At 43.7% G+C, this 15,382-nt stretch overlaps 1 protein-coding gene across 1 annotated transcript in view; it reads right to left on the bottom strand.

Annotated features, from left to right (window-relative positions):
• Window positions 1-756: 756 nt before the first annotated feature.
• LOC119408195 (vesicle transport protein SFT2B-like) overlaps window positions 757-15,382 on the bottom strand; it is an 18,803-nt gene continuing 4,177 nt past the window's right edge. Inside the window, exons 5-8 of the mRNA XM_037675034.1 lie at window positions 1,169-1,204; window positions 995-1,053; window positions 896-925; window positions 757-796 (exon numbers count right to left, since the gene is read on the bottom strand). Coding sequence (XP_037530962.1) covers window positions 757-796; window positions 896-925; window positions 995-1,053; window positions 1,169-1,204 — 165 coding nt within the window. The remainder of the gene's footprint in view (window positions 797-895; window positions 926-994; window positions 1,054-1,168; window positions 1,205-15,382) is intronic.

The following is a 15,382-nucleotide window of genomic DNA, read 5'->3' as shown; positions in this document are numbered from 1 at the left end:
GGGGTTTCCGGGTCCGGTGGCCTGCAGCCAGCTCCCGTCTCAACATTCCTAAAACATTGTAAAAGCTTGAACCTTGATAGTTATTTCATAAAAAGTCTATTTTCTCTAATATAAATAAGCCTGGGCAGCACGGTGGCGCAACTGGTAGAGCTGCTGTCTCTCAGCGAGCAGGTCCCTGGTTCAAACCCCGGTCCAGGGGCCTTTCTGGGTGGAGTTTGAATGTTCTCTCTGTACATGCGTGGGTTTCCTCCGGATATTCCAGTTTCCTCCCACAGACCAAAAACATGCATGTTAGGCTGATTGGTAACTCTAAATTGTCCCTAGGTGTGAGTGAGAGAGTGAATGGTTGTTTGTCTCATTTGTCTCTGTGTCCCTGTGATGGACTTGCGACCCGTCCATGGTGTACCCCGCCCTTGGACATGGGCATCAGCGACCCCCGTGACCTAAAATGGAAGAAGCAGGTAAAAGATAATGGATGGATAAATAAGGTCACCAAGTATTAGCTGACCGCTTTAATATATTTGATTACAGACATTTACATATAATTACACAAAAAACAAGTATTGACATTTGCTTAAAATAAAGTCAGATATTCTTTAAAAAAAATCTTCATTAAAATAGTCACTAGGCTGTTTCAGCAACTTCAAAAAGAGACTTGTCCTTTGAACCTAATCAATCAACCTTTATTTAGACAGGTTAATCCCATTGAGCCTCGATGATAACATTCAGCCTAAATATTCAGACCAAACTCAGGGGTCACTTGATGCACATCGACACAAGCTTCAGGATCGCCTCCCTGGAAAATAATTCACATAAATCAGACAAGCTTTGACTCAAAGTTTGATTCTGAATATTTATACAAATAATGTGAATGAATCAAGCAGACGTGACCAACCTCACACACGGGATGTATGACAGACTGTACCTGCAAAACAAACACTTCATCTTAAAGTCAGGAAGAATTTTAACTGAAAGAGGCAGAACAGGAGCTCACCAGGTAAAAGACAAGACTTGTAAAATGCAGAACAGTAAGGCGAGTCCAAAGTTTTTCCACTGAAAGAAATGGGGGGGGGGGGGGGGAGATATTATGACAAATGATAGTTAATGAAACTACACGAGTGGTCAGTAAGGCTAGAACTCATCGGTGCTGCCTTAAAGTTTTACTCACCCAAAAAGCTGCACAGAGGGTCAAAACAAGGCATGTCTAGAAATAAAATGAGAATAAAATAAGAATTCATTATAAAACTGTAATGGTGAGCATATACTGTATGAATTTACACTGAACAAAAATATGAAATGCAACACCTGTTTGTGTTTCCATATTTTCATGAGCTGAACTCAAAGATCTAAACTTTTCTATGTACACAAAATGCCTTTTTCTCTGAAATATTGTTCATAAATTTGTGTAAATCTGTGTTAGTGAGCACTGTTAAAATAATCCATCCGTCCCACAGGTGTGGCATATCAAAGTGCTGATTAGACAACATGATTATTGCACCAGTGGCTGACCACAGTAAAAGGCCACTAAGTGTGCAGTCATCACGCAGCACAATGCCACAGATGTCAAACTTTGAGGGGTTGTGCAATCGTCATGCTGACAACACTGAAATGGACAGCCTTTAATCAAGTAAAGATTTTCTGTTTATTCATTGAATGAAGTGAATTATTTTACAGAAAGGTCTGTTTACACTTGGCTTCGTGCAATGTGCCTAACCAAACCTTTATAATACGCTTTCAGATTTATAAACTGTAGCAGTGAAAAGAAAAAAAAAAATCCTTCGATGATACAGCACAAGAGTAAATGTTTGAAATGGTAACTGAACAAAATCACAACACCAACTAATGATCTTGTAGAGCACGTAAAAAAAATAGAAATGCTTGCGATTATGTGCAATCAAGAGCAATTAGGTAGGAAACCCACAAATCTTCACAATAACATTAATCAAGTCTCACTAGCTTCTTAAAACATGTATAAACATAAAATAATAATTAGGGATAAGGCCAATCCGATCTGGCATCAGTACCAGCCTCCGATACCAGCATAATTTGCTTATCAGATATTTCCGATCCATGATTCATGTTGGCTTTAAACTATGGAATGGATTTCCTGAACGGCGGCGTGTCCCATGAAACCAGAGTAATAAGACCTGCCTCACATTCAGGAAATCCAGTTCATAGTTTGCAGCAGCTACAACGTGAGGACTGAGTTAGCAGCACTGTGGCTAACAGCTAACTAACTTTTCATCTAAACATGTGTGGAAGTATTTTACACTAGAAACACAAAACAAAACAGCATCGTGCACTGTCTGCAGAGCCATAGCACCACATTAAACCACAGTAAAGTTTTACGATGGACATTCGAGCTCCGTGGCTTCAGCGGGGCGCTGCTCTTGCTCAATTGTCTATATTCTGATTTACCTCATTTTGTATTTTGCTTTGTGTGTCACCTGTTGTTCTGTCTGTACAGCACTTTGGTTGGCCTTGTCACTGTTTTAATTGCTTTATAAATCAAGTGGTATGGTATGGTAACTCAAAACGGGCAACTCGACCCCGGCCAGCCGCACACCAATCTGCCCATCTCTGGAGGGGCAGACTGAGCACGGCTGACCGAAAACAGGCTGCCCGCTTTGGATTGAACAAGACGACGACGTCGCTGAAGCCCCGCAGCTCGAATGTTTACAGAGAAGTTGCTAAACTTCATCATATTTAATGACCAATCGCTATCAGTTGTAGAAAACGAAGGATTTCACAGCTTGATACTTGCAGCCAAGATATAGTTTACCCTCCAGGAGATATTTATCAGTACAACAGTAAACAATAAAAAAAAACATATGATTTGAAAATTACAAGAAAATTATATATAAATAAAAAAGAAACAAAAAAATCAGCTACATTATAAAGTCCTACACAAGACAGGCTCTAGAGCAATGTGGATATCCTAACTGGGCCTTCCTGAAAGCAGAGAAGAAACCCAAACAGGACTCCAGTCAGCCAACAGGTGAAAAGGAGGAACCCAGACCCAGACCAGTGGTCATTCCATATGTTGAGGGAGTATCAGAGAAACTGAGACGTTTATTTTCTAAACATAACGTCCCAGTGGCTTTTAAACCCCAAAATACATTAAAGACTGAAAGTTTGTTTTCTCAGTCATCCAGGTATATAACAACAAAAAAGGTCCTTTTTTGTTGACATTAAAGACTGGTTCATCCCAAAGATCCAGTCCCCCGGCACAAACAGAGTAATATTGTGTATGCTGTTCAGTGTCAGGAGGGTGATCAGTCTTACATCGGGGAAACAAAACAGCCACTGGCCAAAAGGATGGCCCAGCACAGAAGATCAACATCATCAGGCGAGGACTCTGCGGTCTACACTCATCTCCAGGCCAGCGGTCCCTCTTTCAGGGATGAAGATGTTCACATCCTGGACAGAGAGGAACGATGGTTTGAGAGAGGAGTAAAGGAGGCCATCTTTGTGAAAAGAAACCGTCCATCATTAAACAGGGGTGGAGCCTCCGGGTTCAACTGTCCCCCTCTTACAATGTTGTGATTGCTAGTATCACTCAGCCCTCTGTGAACAGTAAACAGCCATCAGGTGCTAATGATCCATTGTTAGGCTGATGGTCCTTCTTGAGCATGTGAGCAGCTGGTTTTGGTTGTCAGCAGCAAAACTGGTTGATCCACTCTGAGAAGGTGCTATTTAAGAGACTGAGCTGAATACAGCACCTCAGACTGAGGAAGTCTCTCGGATGAGAGACGAAACGTTTCTACATTTTTTTGTTGTTTTTGTTTTGTTTTTTTTAATGTCCAGAGGACCAGATTGAACTTTTTTGGATTTGACATACCATTATGCAGAGCAGTCGAAGATGCAGTACCCCTGGTCGAGTGTGCTTTGAGGTTGACAGGAGGCTCTAAATCTGATGCTTTGTAGGCTTCAGAATGGCCTCACACAGCCAGTGTGACAAGTGCTGGGTGGATAACGGGCGACCTGCATCTCTATAATGCACAAACAGGTGTTGAGTTTGACACATTACAGCTGTGCGCGCTATGTAACACGTCAACGCCCGCACCGGACAGAGAAGATGAAAAGATGCTTCTTCTGATCTGTGGGGAGGAGGGAAAACCCCCTCCAACGATATCGCTCTTGATTTAAAAGAGCTCGTGATGATTTTAGGCATAAAAGCTGGGTTGGTCTTAAATCAGCTGAACTACCGTCAGCCTGAATTCTGAGACATGACGGAGCGACAGAGAAGGCAGATAAATCACTCACCCTCTTAGCGGATGTTAAAGCCAGCAGCAGGGCTGTTTTAAGAGACAAGAATTTAAGTGAAAACTGATCCAGAGGCTCAAATGGAGCTTGATCAGGGCTCGCAGGACCAGCGTTAAATCCCACTGTGAGCAAGTGGGCGTGAAGCAGGCCTGCGTCTCTGTACACCTTTAGAAACCGCTCCATCAGCGGGTGATTAAAAGCCGTTCTGTCTCCGAACCCTTCGTGGCAGGAAGAGATGGCTACAGCGTACGTTTTAATCGTGCTGAATGCCAACTTCCTGTCCATCAGCTGTTGTAGAAAAGACAACACGCCGCCTAATGGGCATGAGGTGGCCTCTACACCTTTCTCTGTACACCAGCGCTGAAAAGCTGTCCACTTTGATGTGTACAGAGCTGTGGTAAATGCAGCACGTGAATCTTGGATTGCGCGCACTACCTCCTGCGGGAGACCCATCCTCTCTAAGCGGGACCGCTCAGCGGCCAGACCCACAGGTGCTGACCTATTTCTGAGTAACTCCTGATCGCTCTTCCTGCTTGAAGGAGAGTGACCTCCCTCTACGGCAGTTTCCACGGACGACCCGTCAACAGACGTTGCATGACTGGGAACCATGGTGCGTTCACGCGCTCGGGAGCCACCAGAAGAGCTGTCAATCCCTCCTCCTGAACTCGGTTCAGGAACCGTAAAATCAGAGGAGGTGGAGGAAACACGTACAGAAGCATTTTGGGCCATGGGCTGTGAGCAAATGCATCCACCCCCAGCGGTAGATCGTCTCGCGGGCTCAGGGGAAAACCATAATTGACACTGAGCGTTTTCTCGTGTCGCAAACAGGTTCACAGCTGCTTTGCCAAACTTCTGCCACGTCTGAACCGTCAGGTCTGGATGGAGAGTCCAGTCCCCGTGACGTGGGCCGCCCCTGGACATCACATCTGCCCCTCTGTTCAGAACACCGGGTATGTAAACGGCTCTGATGGAGAGCAGGTTTTGGTGAGCCCAGCACAGTAGCTTGCGCAATGTGTAACATCTGGGCTGAACGCACCCCCCACTGACGGTTTATGTACGCAGCAGTCATGTTGTCTGTGTGAATCAACACATGTTGATTCTGTAGCACAGGAGCAAAGTGTTGAATCACATTCAGCATTGTGCGACACTCCAAAGACATTTATGTGGGCTGATGTGGGGTGGGGTCACAGCGCCCCTACTGCTTGAAATAGGTATCCCCCCCCCCCAGCCTGACAGCGAAGCGTCCGTGAAAACTGACACGTGTGACGCGGGTCTGCTGATGGGAACTCCCCCTGACAGAACCAGGGTGTTTCCCCAGTGTCGGAGGTCTGCTCTCACGGAGGGAGGGGGCAGTGATCATCCGTCTCTTTTGTTTTACTGGATCCACACGCAGACGCGCAAACCACCTGTGGAGGCATCTCATGTGTAACAAACCCAGCGGAACCGCTGTGTGAGCTGATGACATCATTCCTAACAGCTTCAAGACGGAAATAGCTGTTACCACTTTGCCAGGTCTACATGGCGGAGTTGACTTTTAAAAGTGTCGAACCTCGTTTGTGATAAACAAGCCTTCATGGTGGTTGAATTTAATTCCACTCCCAGATAAACAATTGTCTGGGCCGGGAAAAATTGATATTTTCTTCCAATTTATGGTGAAGCCCAGATTTAATAGGTGTGATGTCAACACCTGAGCCTGCATCAGCGCCTCCTGTCTGGAGTGACAGGAGCAGCAGATCATCCAGGTAAAACAAAAACTCTCATCCCTGCTCTGTGTAACAGATACTTCATCTCCTGAAAGGAGAAAAAACGCAGGAATTTTCTGTGTTTTGGGATGATCGGTATGCGTTTCTCTGGATGTTGTACAACAGCTGTCTGGTTGTCAACATGTGAAAAACGGTCTGTCAATGATCATCTTGTTGAAAAAACTGACAGATCCACGATCGGTCTCATTCCTCCGGTCCGTTGGAAACTGGGAAATAACGTGAGTAAAACCCTGTGTTTTCTCTCTGTTGGGGAACTCTGGAGATTACTTTTATCAGAAACACTTGGACTTTTGCATTTAGGGATGAAATTTGGTCTGATGATGACAGGACCGTTTCTATAACTCCTCTGAACGGAGGGGGTCGGGTTGCAAACTGTAACTTGTAACTATTTGCATAAGGCCCTGTCCATCCATCTGACCGGCAAGCATGTTTTAGCCACTCTACGTAACGTTCGTGGAGTGAACGTGCGTTTAAGTGATGCGTCACGTTTTGTACGGCCGTCAGCAGTCCGCCCCTCGAAAACGCTGTCATGCATGGCGGGAATGTTTTCTGCGTGACTCAAGGAGAGACTTCCTCGAAAAAAGGCTCTGAACGCGCTCGTGCGCTGCGTTCGGGCCGCGGACCAACCTTCATGTACAGGTGGGCCGGTGTGTGCTGAGGCAAAGCGTGTGACAGCTGATGACGCTGTGGGGCTGCGTGTTTGACGTCGCTGTGCGAACGTTGAGAGGCGGAGGGCGTGACTTCATCTACGCCGTGCTGTTGGAGTGAAGGCTGCAAGCCCCGCGGGAGTACACGTTTTCTCTGGAGGGACGCGCGCCGCTCTCGCTGGAAGGAGGCGGAACTCGTCATCAGGGTTCGTTCAGCTGCCTCACGCTTTATGCTGAGACGCGGTGGGTGACGGCTGCCCGCGTTTGATTCGGTGGGGCGAGTGTCGCTCTTGTGAGAGCGAAGACCACCTGACCCAGCCTGCGGTCCACATTTATACCGATGTGAGCCGGAGAGCACCGGGCAGCTGTGTGTGTGTGAGCCACATCAACACAGCGCTGTTGGATGGAGGCTGTTTCATCCCACGAGTGCGAGTTTGACACCGCTTGGGTGAGGATCGTGCCGCTCTGGATGATAACGAGTTTTTTTCGCTTACCATTGTGTCGTGTGATCGACTCGTCATGTCTTGGAGCGACGGTGAGTTTAAAAAAACTTTATTTAAGGACACCGGCTCGTTATGTGTGAAGGATGTGTGCGCAGCCGCTGTGAGTTCATCCGAGCTTACAGACTGGCTAAAAAACAGACACTTTGATCATTGAATGATGATTTATTTCAACTTTCGTGTCACTTTTACGCACATCCTCCGGAGACCGTCATTTTCAATGCTTCTCCCTCTTGAGCTCTGCGATTTGTTTGCCCAGAGCGCTGTCTTGCAGGCGAACTCTGGGGAAACGCTGAGCTGCAGGTTGCCGGAATGAAGAGGGCTGGATTCTGACGGGCGGGGCTGGTGGTGGAACTGAGCGAGAGCCGCGGCCGTGGAAATGTTGATGCTTTGCTCGCGACGGTCCCTCCAGTGGGCCGGGGGGCGGGATGAGCCGCGCGGCTTGATGAGGTGGCGCACAGCCTCTGGCACCTCCTCTGACTGCTTCAACTCGCCAGCATGGATCTGAAGCTGCTCTCGAACAGCGCGTCCGCCGTGATGGGCCCTCCATCAGGTCTTTGTGCAGTTTCTCCGGCAGCGAGGGAGAGTAATGAAACCAGGTGGATCGTTGGATCATCGTCATCCACGCTGCAATCGTCGACAAGCAAACCGTAGAAGAGGCACAAATGCTGAAGATAACGTCTGCTGCCTTACAGAGGGAGTTCTTTGTCTCCAAGGCAGGTCTGTGGCCTTCAGCCCCTTTGGACAGGCTATATGCTAGCAGCGCCACGTTGTTGCTAGCTGCGGCTGCCTGAAAACACATTGATGGGCTCGATTGGAGAGCGTGGTCACCGTCTGGTTCGTGTTTCTCCGGAAGGACGGGACGCTGCTCCGACCTGGACAGCTTAGCTCCGAAGCTTCCGCGAGGCTCGGCTCCAGGGGGGTTACCGAGGGATAGCCCCGCCCGGTGAACCCCTCCACTCTGGTGATGGGTGCGGACTGGGGACCGACTCTCCCAATCTACCAGGAAAGAACCGTCTGTGGCCTCGCCCGAAGGACGTCCTGTTGGGAGCGCGAGGCCATACGGGTCAAGACGGTGAGCCGGAATGGAGCCCAGTAAACAACCTTCCTGCCGGATCATTCGAACTGGTGGGAAAGGCGTAGGACGTAAAAAAAGGGTCCTTTCATGTCAGCCTCCTCCTGGGTTACGCCGGGCAACCCCTGGGGCGCCATCGGACGGGAGCGGTGTGATCGCCGATGCGAAAACGAGGTGGGATGGGGTGAGCCCCCCCCCCCCCCCCCCACCGACACTACGCTCCCCAGGAGGGAAAAAACAGCGGGGGCTGCAGCTGAGCACGCCTATCCCGGAGGAACCATCTGATTCGCTCCGAGGGTCGGCGATAAGAGGAAAAAATACAAGATGGCGTTGTCCAGCGTGTAGTGACCTGTCATTGGGAAATATTCCTCGGCGCTTACCTTGAATAGGACTACTCGTCATCTTCTCCTCGGGGAGGAGAACTCACCGGACGACTGGAGGTCGACTGCCGGGCCAAGCATCCTTAACAAAGGTTGGTCATCTACACAATTTTCCTTCTTTGTTCTTCTGACAGTGCTATATTAGCTCGCTGAAGAAAAATTGGGAGCCGATTTCCCGCTCTTAACGTAATTTATACGGACCGGGTGGGGCCCACACAGCAGGTGGGCGTGGACTACATTTTTTCAGTGCTTATGCTGCGCATAATGGGATAAACCCATCAGTGACAGCCTTAAAGGGCGAAGCTTATACGACATAGAACAGTTTTTTTCCCGAAAGCCATCACCACACTGAACTCACACATGCACTGATTTAATAATCTAACCTCCCAAACACCTGGACTTCTACTGTGCAATACTACTGACATTTCATACTCTCAGTCACCTTAACTATCTCACTAATATCCATAATGTGCAATACAATTGTGTAATACTTGTATTTTTTACTTTCATTATTATATCTATATTGCTTTACATTTTTTATATTTTTAGTGTGTGTTTAATGTGTGTTTTCTTAAGGCGTGTTTTTGCACTGGAAAAAGGAGTGGCTCTTAATTTCATTGTACTGCGTATAATGACAAAGGCATTCTGATTCTGATTCTGATTAGAGAGACTAATCAGAGCTTTATCACATTCATACACTGATGGGACACATCAGAGGCAATGAGGGGTTCAGTGTCTTGCCCAGGGACACTTTAACATGTGACTGGTGGATTCGAGCCCCCAACTCTCGCATTTGAGGACGACTGCTCTAACCACTCAGCCACAACCACCTCTGCATGTTATTGTTGTTGATAGATTATTTGCAACTTGTTTTGTTAATTTATACGGCCATGACGTTTTTGTAATTATTGAGAAAGTCTATACAAGTTTTTCTTCTTCCTGCTCCCTCTTCACTCGTGTAAATAAGTGTTGTCAGAGTATGTGTTTGTACACTGATGATCACTTTTTTTTTTTTTTTTTTAATCGAGTGAATAAATTGATGTATCCTGAAGGATTTTGTGGTGTTCAAATGACCCGAGCACAGAATTTCAGGAGCACTTCACCTTAGTATAAAAGATTTAATTGAGACGAAGTTAAAGTATGCAGATATTACATATAATCAGAGTGCAGTCTGAGGAACAAAATCAGAATGAACCTGCCTGGTCAATCAGCCGATGTTTGTTCAACCAAACTTTGTGTCTGAGCGAGATTTATAAGTTTCTCATGTCCCGCCCTTTCGGGTTCAGACAGACTTGTGATTGGGTGTCAAAACCTCTTGATGGTCTGAGCGACACCCTGTTCAGCCAGTCAGGAGCAGATCTTATCTTCATGGTTACTCCAGACGGCCTTGCTCGTTCTTTTACTGATAAGGGTTGTTTTACGAGCTCTGTTTTGGAACACAGGACATTTACTCTGGCTCTCGTCTGTGTAAAGCTTTAAAACACGTTTTCTGTGTGTCTGAACTATTATTAATGTGAAAGCATATATACTCCATCTGTTTTAAGTATAAAGTATATGAATGTTGTGATTTAGCGTTATTTATGTTTAATCAACGTGTGAGCAGTGTGTCACATTGGTGGGCCCTCACTCTCAGCTGCTCTATTCAGATGAAGAAAGAAGGATCGTTTCCTGCTGCACGAACAAGTGTCTTACCTGTCTCTGTTTCCCTCAAAATTATATCAAATGTGAACTTGTATGATTATCCTTAGCACTTGTGAGATTATATATAACATGAAGTAATTAGTGTATGATTATACACGCACACACCTTGTAGAAAATGCATCATTTCACATCATCAGAGAAATGTCAAGGCTTGTCAAAAGATATAAAAAGATATAAAAGATATCAAATCCAACAATCCCTACAACTATAAGCAGTGATAATTTCATGAGATTATAAATGTTTCAATTAGGGAAAATATTCAAACCAACCTTCCTAGTGTCATCTCTGGTTGTGTGTCAAATGAGACAACTTTAAAAATGTCACTCGAACCTGATTTCTGTTTATAGACCGTTTTTGTCCTGTTGATATCTCTGAATTATCTCTGGGAGTGCCAAGATGGCAGAGGGGAGGTAGACGCTACGTAGGAGTTTCTCACAAAACTTTGTTGAAAAAACGGCATCTTTAATGATTGTTGGTATTTTGTAGCAATGCCAAATAATCCCACGTCGAAAAGAAAGAGTGACATTCCTCCTTCTTACACCAACTAAATCCACCAACACTAAAAAAGGCAAAATGGAGCAAGAATCGGCAGTCGACATCGTGAAGGAGCTAAAGCTAGCTATCCACGAACAAGGATCTTCCATCGAAAAATCCATCGAAAAGTCCTTGGAAAAGTCTTTGGATGAACTCAGAAGGTCAGGTGAATTTCTTTCGGCTGACTTACAAGACATCAAAGGAACAATACAGAACATGGTGAAGAGAGTGGATACAGCAGAAGAGAAAATAAAAGTGTTAGAAAATAAAGTCGTCGAATTGTCACGCGACAAACGCCGTTGGAACCTACGCCTGCATGGTTTGCACGAGGCAGAGGGAGAAGACGTGAGGATGAAAGTGATCGAAATTTGCCAAAACATTGCTCCGTGCTACAAAGAGAAGTTTGCTGAAGCGATTGACTCAGTGCACAGGCTTGGAAGAACAAACGCAGCTACGGCTCAGCGTCATACGCGGGATATTATCATCCAATTTTCCATGAGGCACTACCGGGATGCAATATGGAAGATGTCCAAAAAGGCTGAGTACCTGACACAGAGGAACCTGCGTTTCATGGAGGATCTGACTCCGGAGGATCTGACTCCGGAGGATCGTGAAAAAAGGAAGCGTCTGTGGCCCACCATCCAAAAGGCAAGGGAGGAGAAGAAGCTGGCCTACTTCGTCGGAGGGAGAGCCTTTGAGGAGAACAAAGAAATTTTCTAACTGGTGCTTTGAAAGGGAGAATACTCTATGATTAGTCTAATCTAAGAGTACATCACTGCTCTGACTTTTTGTGTCGTTTGTCTGTTCCTGTTGAACATTTCTACTTTAAAATTTATTTCAGTTAGTGCTCGAGGCTTAGGAGACGTTACTAAACGCAAGGCAGTTTGTCTTCATGCAAAACAGTTTGACTCAGACTTCTGCTTGGGTCAAGAATCACACTCTGCTGAAGAAGATTACAACTTCTGGAAATCACAATGGGGCGAGGACCAGTGGACGTCCCATGGAAACCATCACTCAACTGGAACTTTAACCCTGAAGCACAAATTTAATGAGAAGATTATGTTCACTCAGTCTGACCCAAATGCACATTATATGTTGATGGGTTTTGTTACTGCTACCAGTTGTATCTATTAGGTAATGTCTATGGTTACACTAACACAAGAGAAAACAAAGAGTTATTCCAAACACTGAGTAATACTATTGAAAGTGTCATGGAAAGGTTCACTGGTGTGAAAGTAATACTGGGAGGGGATTTTAACTGCACAGTTAATGATGACATGATAGATGCCTGGTAGAAATAAAACTGTTTTTGACAGATTTTATGAATGAACAAAGTCTTATTGATATTTGGAGAGTTACTAATCCAAACAGTAAAGAGTTTACATGGACAGATAGCGCTGGTTCTCTGAGGTCTAGAATAGATTTTTGGTTAATCTCAGAATTTCTTACTCAGGTAATTTGCAAGACAGAAATTATTCCAACTCCCTTAACAGATCATAAAGCAATTGTACTAACTTTAAACTTATCACCTGATAAGCAAACTCAAAGATACCCTGCATACTGGAAATTAAATAGTTCTTTATTACAAAACGATTCTTTAAATTAAATAATTAGAAGAAAAATTTTAGAGCATTTCAAAAGTGCAGAAGATAAAGGGGAACATCAAAAACAATGGGAGCTTTTAAAATATGAGCTAAGAAGATTGTTTATAGAAACAAGTGCTAAACAAAACAAAAAAAGAAATTAGATGAAAATAATTTAATAGCCAATTTAATTTCTCTATCCTCCATATTGCCAGAAAATGTATGTGAACTAGAGCAAGCAGAGCTCCTAACTTTACAACTAAAACTTGATCAGTTATATATCAGTAAAGCTAAAGGTGCGTTTGTACGCTCAAGAGCCAAGAGGTTGGAGGAGGGAGAGCAAAACTATTTCTTTAAATTAGAAAAACAAAGACGAAACAAACAGACTCTCTTCAAATGGTAATATCATAGAAAATCCAAAAGAACTCTCTAAACTATGTGAGAATTTCTATAAAAAACTATATACCTCAACTATTTCACCTACTCAAATGGATGATTTTTTAACAATCTAGATAATATTAAGACAATCGGCGAATTCATAAAATCCATTTGTGACTCACCCATGACACTTATGGAAATCTCAGAGGCTGTTAAAAACTGAAACTAAATAAATCTCCAGGTATCGATGGGCTAACCTCTGAATTTTACAAATTATTCTCCACTGAACCTGCTCCATCTTTGTTCAACGTGTTTATAGAAAGTAAAGAACAACTAGCGTCCACGCTACGTCAAGGCTTCATTACTCTCATCCCAAAGCCACAAAAAGATTTATTACTTTTACACAACTGGCGCCCCATCACATTGTTAAATAAGGATTATAAAGTCTTAGCATTATGCTTAGCCAACAAATTGAAAAAAGTACTTCATGATGTTACTGGGGAATCTCTAAATGGTTTTATGGCCAGAAGATACATAACTGATAATATAAGGCTTATTTTAGACTTATTAGACTACTCAGATTTATTATCAGAAAATAGTTTTATTCTCTTTCTTGACTTCCATAAAGCCTTTGACTCACTGGAACAAGAGTTTCTGTTTAAAGCTCTGGATCTATTTGGCTTTGGGGAGCACTTTAAGAAATCAATGCGTACCCTCTACACCTTTGGTAATAGTTCAGTTAAACTTGCTCATGGGACCTCCGGTAGGTTTAACGTTGAGCGTGGAATTCAACAAGGTTGTCCAATTTCTCTGTTTTTGTTCCTTCTTCCTATGGAAATTTTAGCACATTTCATAAAAAACAGTTGCTTTGAAGGTCTTCAGAGTAGAGAAGTAAGTCTGAGCCAAGTGGCAGATGACAACATTATCTCTTAAAGATTGCTCTCAGGTAAATGTGCTGTTGAGCTGCTGGTGAATTCTCTTCAGGTCTCAATCTTAATTTAAATGTGAGTTACTTCCTGTTAAAACTTGTCATGACACAGAGATCTCAGGAATTCCAGTAAAACACAAAGTTAAATATCTTGGTATTTATATGATAAAAGAAGAGGACCAAAGATTAGGTGAAAACTTCAATCCCCTTGTTACGTAATCCAAAAGAAATTCAATTTATGGGTCCAGAGAGATTCATCCATCTCCGGTCGTGTCTCACTCTCTAAGGCTGAAGGTCTTTCCAGTTTGGCGTCTGCGACTTCTGCCCTTGAGGTTTCCAAGGATATCATTTCAAAAGTGGACAAAACTTTATTTGATTTTATTTGGAAGAAAAAAGTTCATCTAATCTGGAAAAATGTAATGATAAATAATCTGTGCTCTGGTGGGTTTAATGTACTAGACTTACAGACTCTAAACTCTTCCTTTAAAATCAAGTGGATCAAAAGAGATCTCCTAAATCCAAACTCTTTATGGAACTTTATTTCGACACATGTATTTGAAGCATTGGGTGGTTTATCTTTTATTTTAAGGTGCAACTATAGCATGGAGAAAATCCTGGTTAAACTCTCTAATTTCCACAAACAGCTGCTTTTATGTTGGACTTTGGTTCACAAACAATTTCTCCCACACAAATATTATATCTGGAACAACAAAGACATCTGTTTTAAACACAAATCCATGTTTTTTAAATGGTTTGACAGAGCATCGTTCGTGTACATCAGTTATTCAACAAAGAGGCAACACTTGCTCTTATAGTGAATTTTTAACTACGTATCATTTTCCAGTGCTGCCGAGAGAATTTGTAATTGTGTTTGATGCCGTTCCATCTGGTGTGAAAATACTGACGTCAAACTCTGTACAAAATAACACGGACTACTTAAATTAAGAATTATTCATCGGCAACTCTGACCCATTTTGAAGCGAAAAAACAAACAAATGTATTAGAGAATTAATAATTAGAAACTGTATCAGTAAACACAAAGTTTGTTTTCTCAGTCATCCAGGTATATAACAAAAAAAACGAAGTCCAGATGACATGATTCAACCTTTTTTGTTGTTATATACCTGGATGACTGAGAAAACAAACTTTGTGTTTTTGAAACCATTAGTGAAAAGGCCAGACTTCAGGGGTATCTGAGGCAGGCTTGAAACACAAGAGTCAGGGTGGCTTCTGGGTAATACCAGATGGCTAGGCCTCAGACTGACGAAGCCTCTTGGATGAGGGGCGAAACGTTTCTTTTTTAACAAAAAAAACGAAGTCCAGATGACATGATTCAACCTTTTTTGTTGTATCAGTAAACCTGCTTCTGTATTCTTCTGGGATAATTCATTTAATGATATTTGTTGGAAAATGTTTGGCTGCTGCCTAGAAAATATTTCATAACTAATAAGATTCAAGAAGTGTCCCTAAAGAGTCTGCATAAGTGCTGTCCTGTCAATCGTATAATATCTGAGTACGGTAGATCCAGTGTGTTCACTGTGCCACAGCTCTGAGGAGACGACATCAGCTGTTCCGGGACCGTCCTCACACTCGGCTGTTCCGGGACCGTCCTCACACTCGGCTGTTC

This window comes from Nematolebias whitei, chromosome 3 (assembly GCF_014905685.2).
Source record: "Nematolebias whitei isolate Nwh7 chromosome 3, NemWhi1, whole genome shotgun sequence".
Taxonomy (NCBI): domain Eukaryota; kingdom Metazoa; phylum Chordata; class Actinopteri; order Cyprinodontiformes; family Rivulidae; genus Nematolebias; species Nematolebias whitei.
The sequence above is the reverse complement of the archived record's forward strand: the minus strand, read 5'-3'. Positions and strand labels throughout refer to the sequence as shown.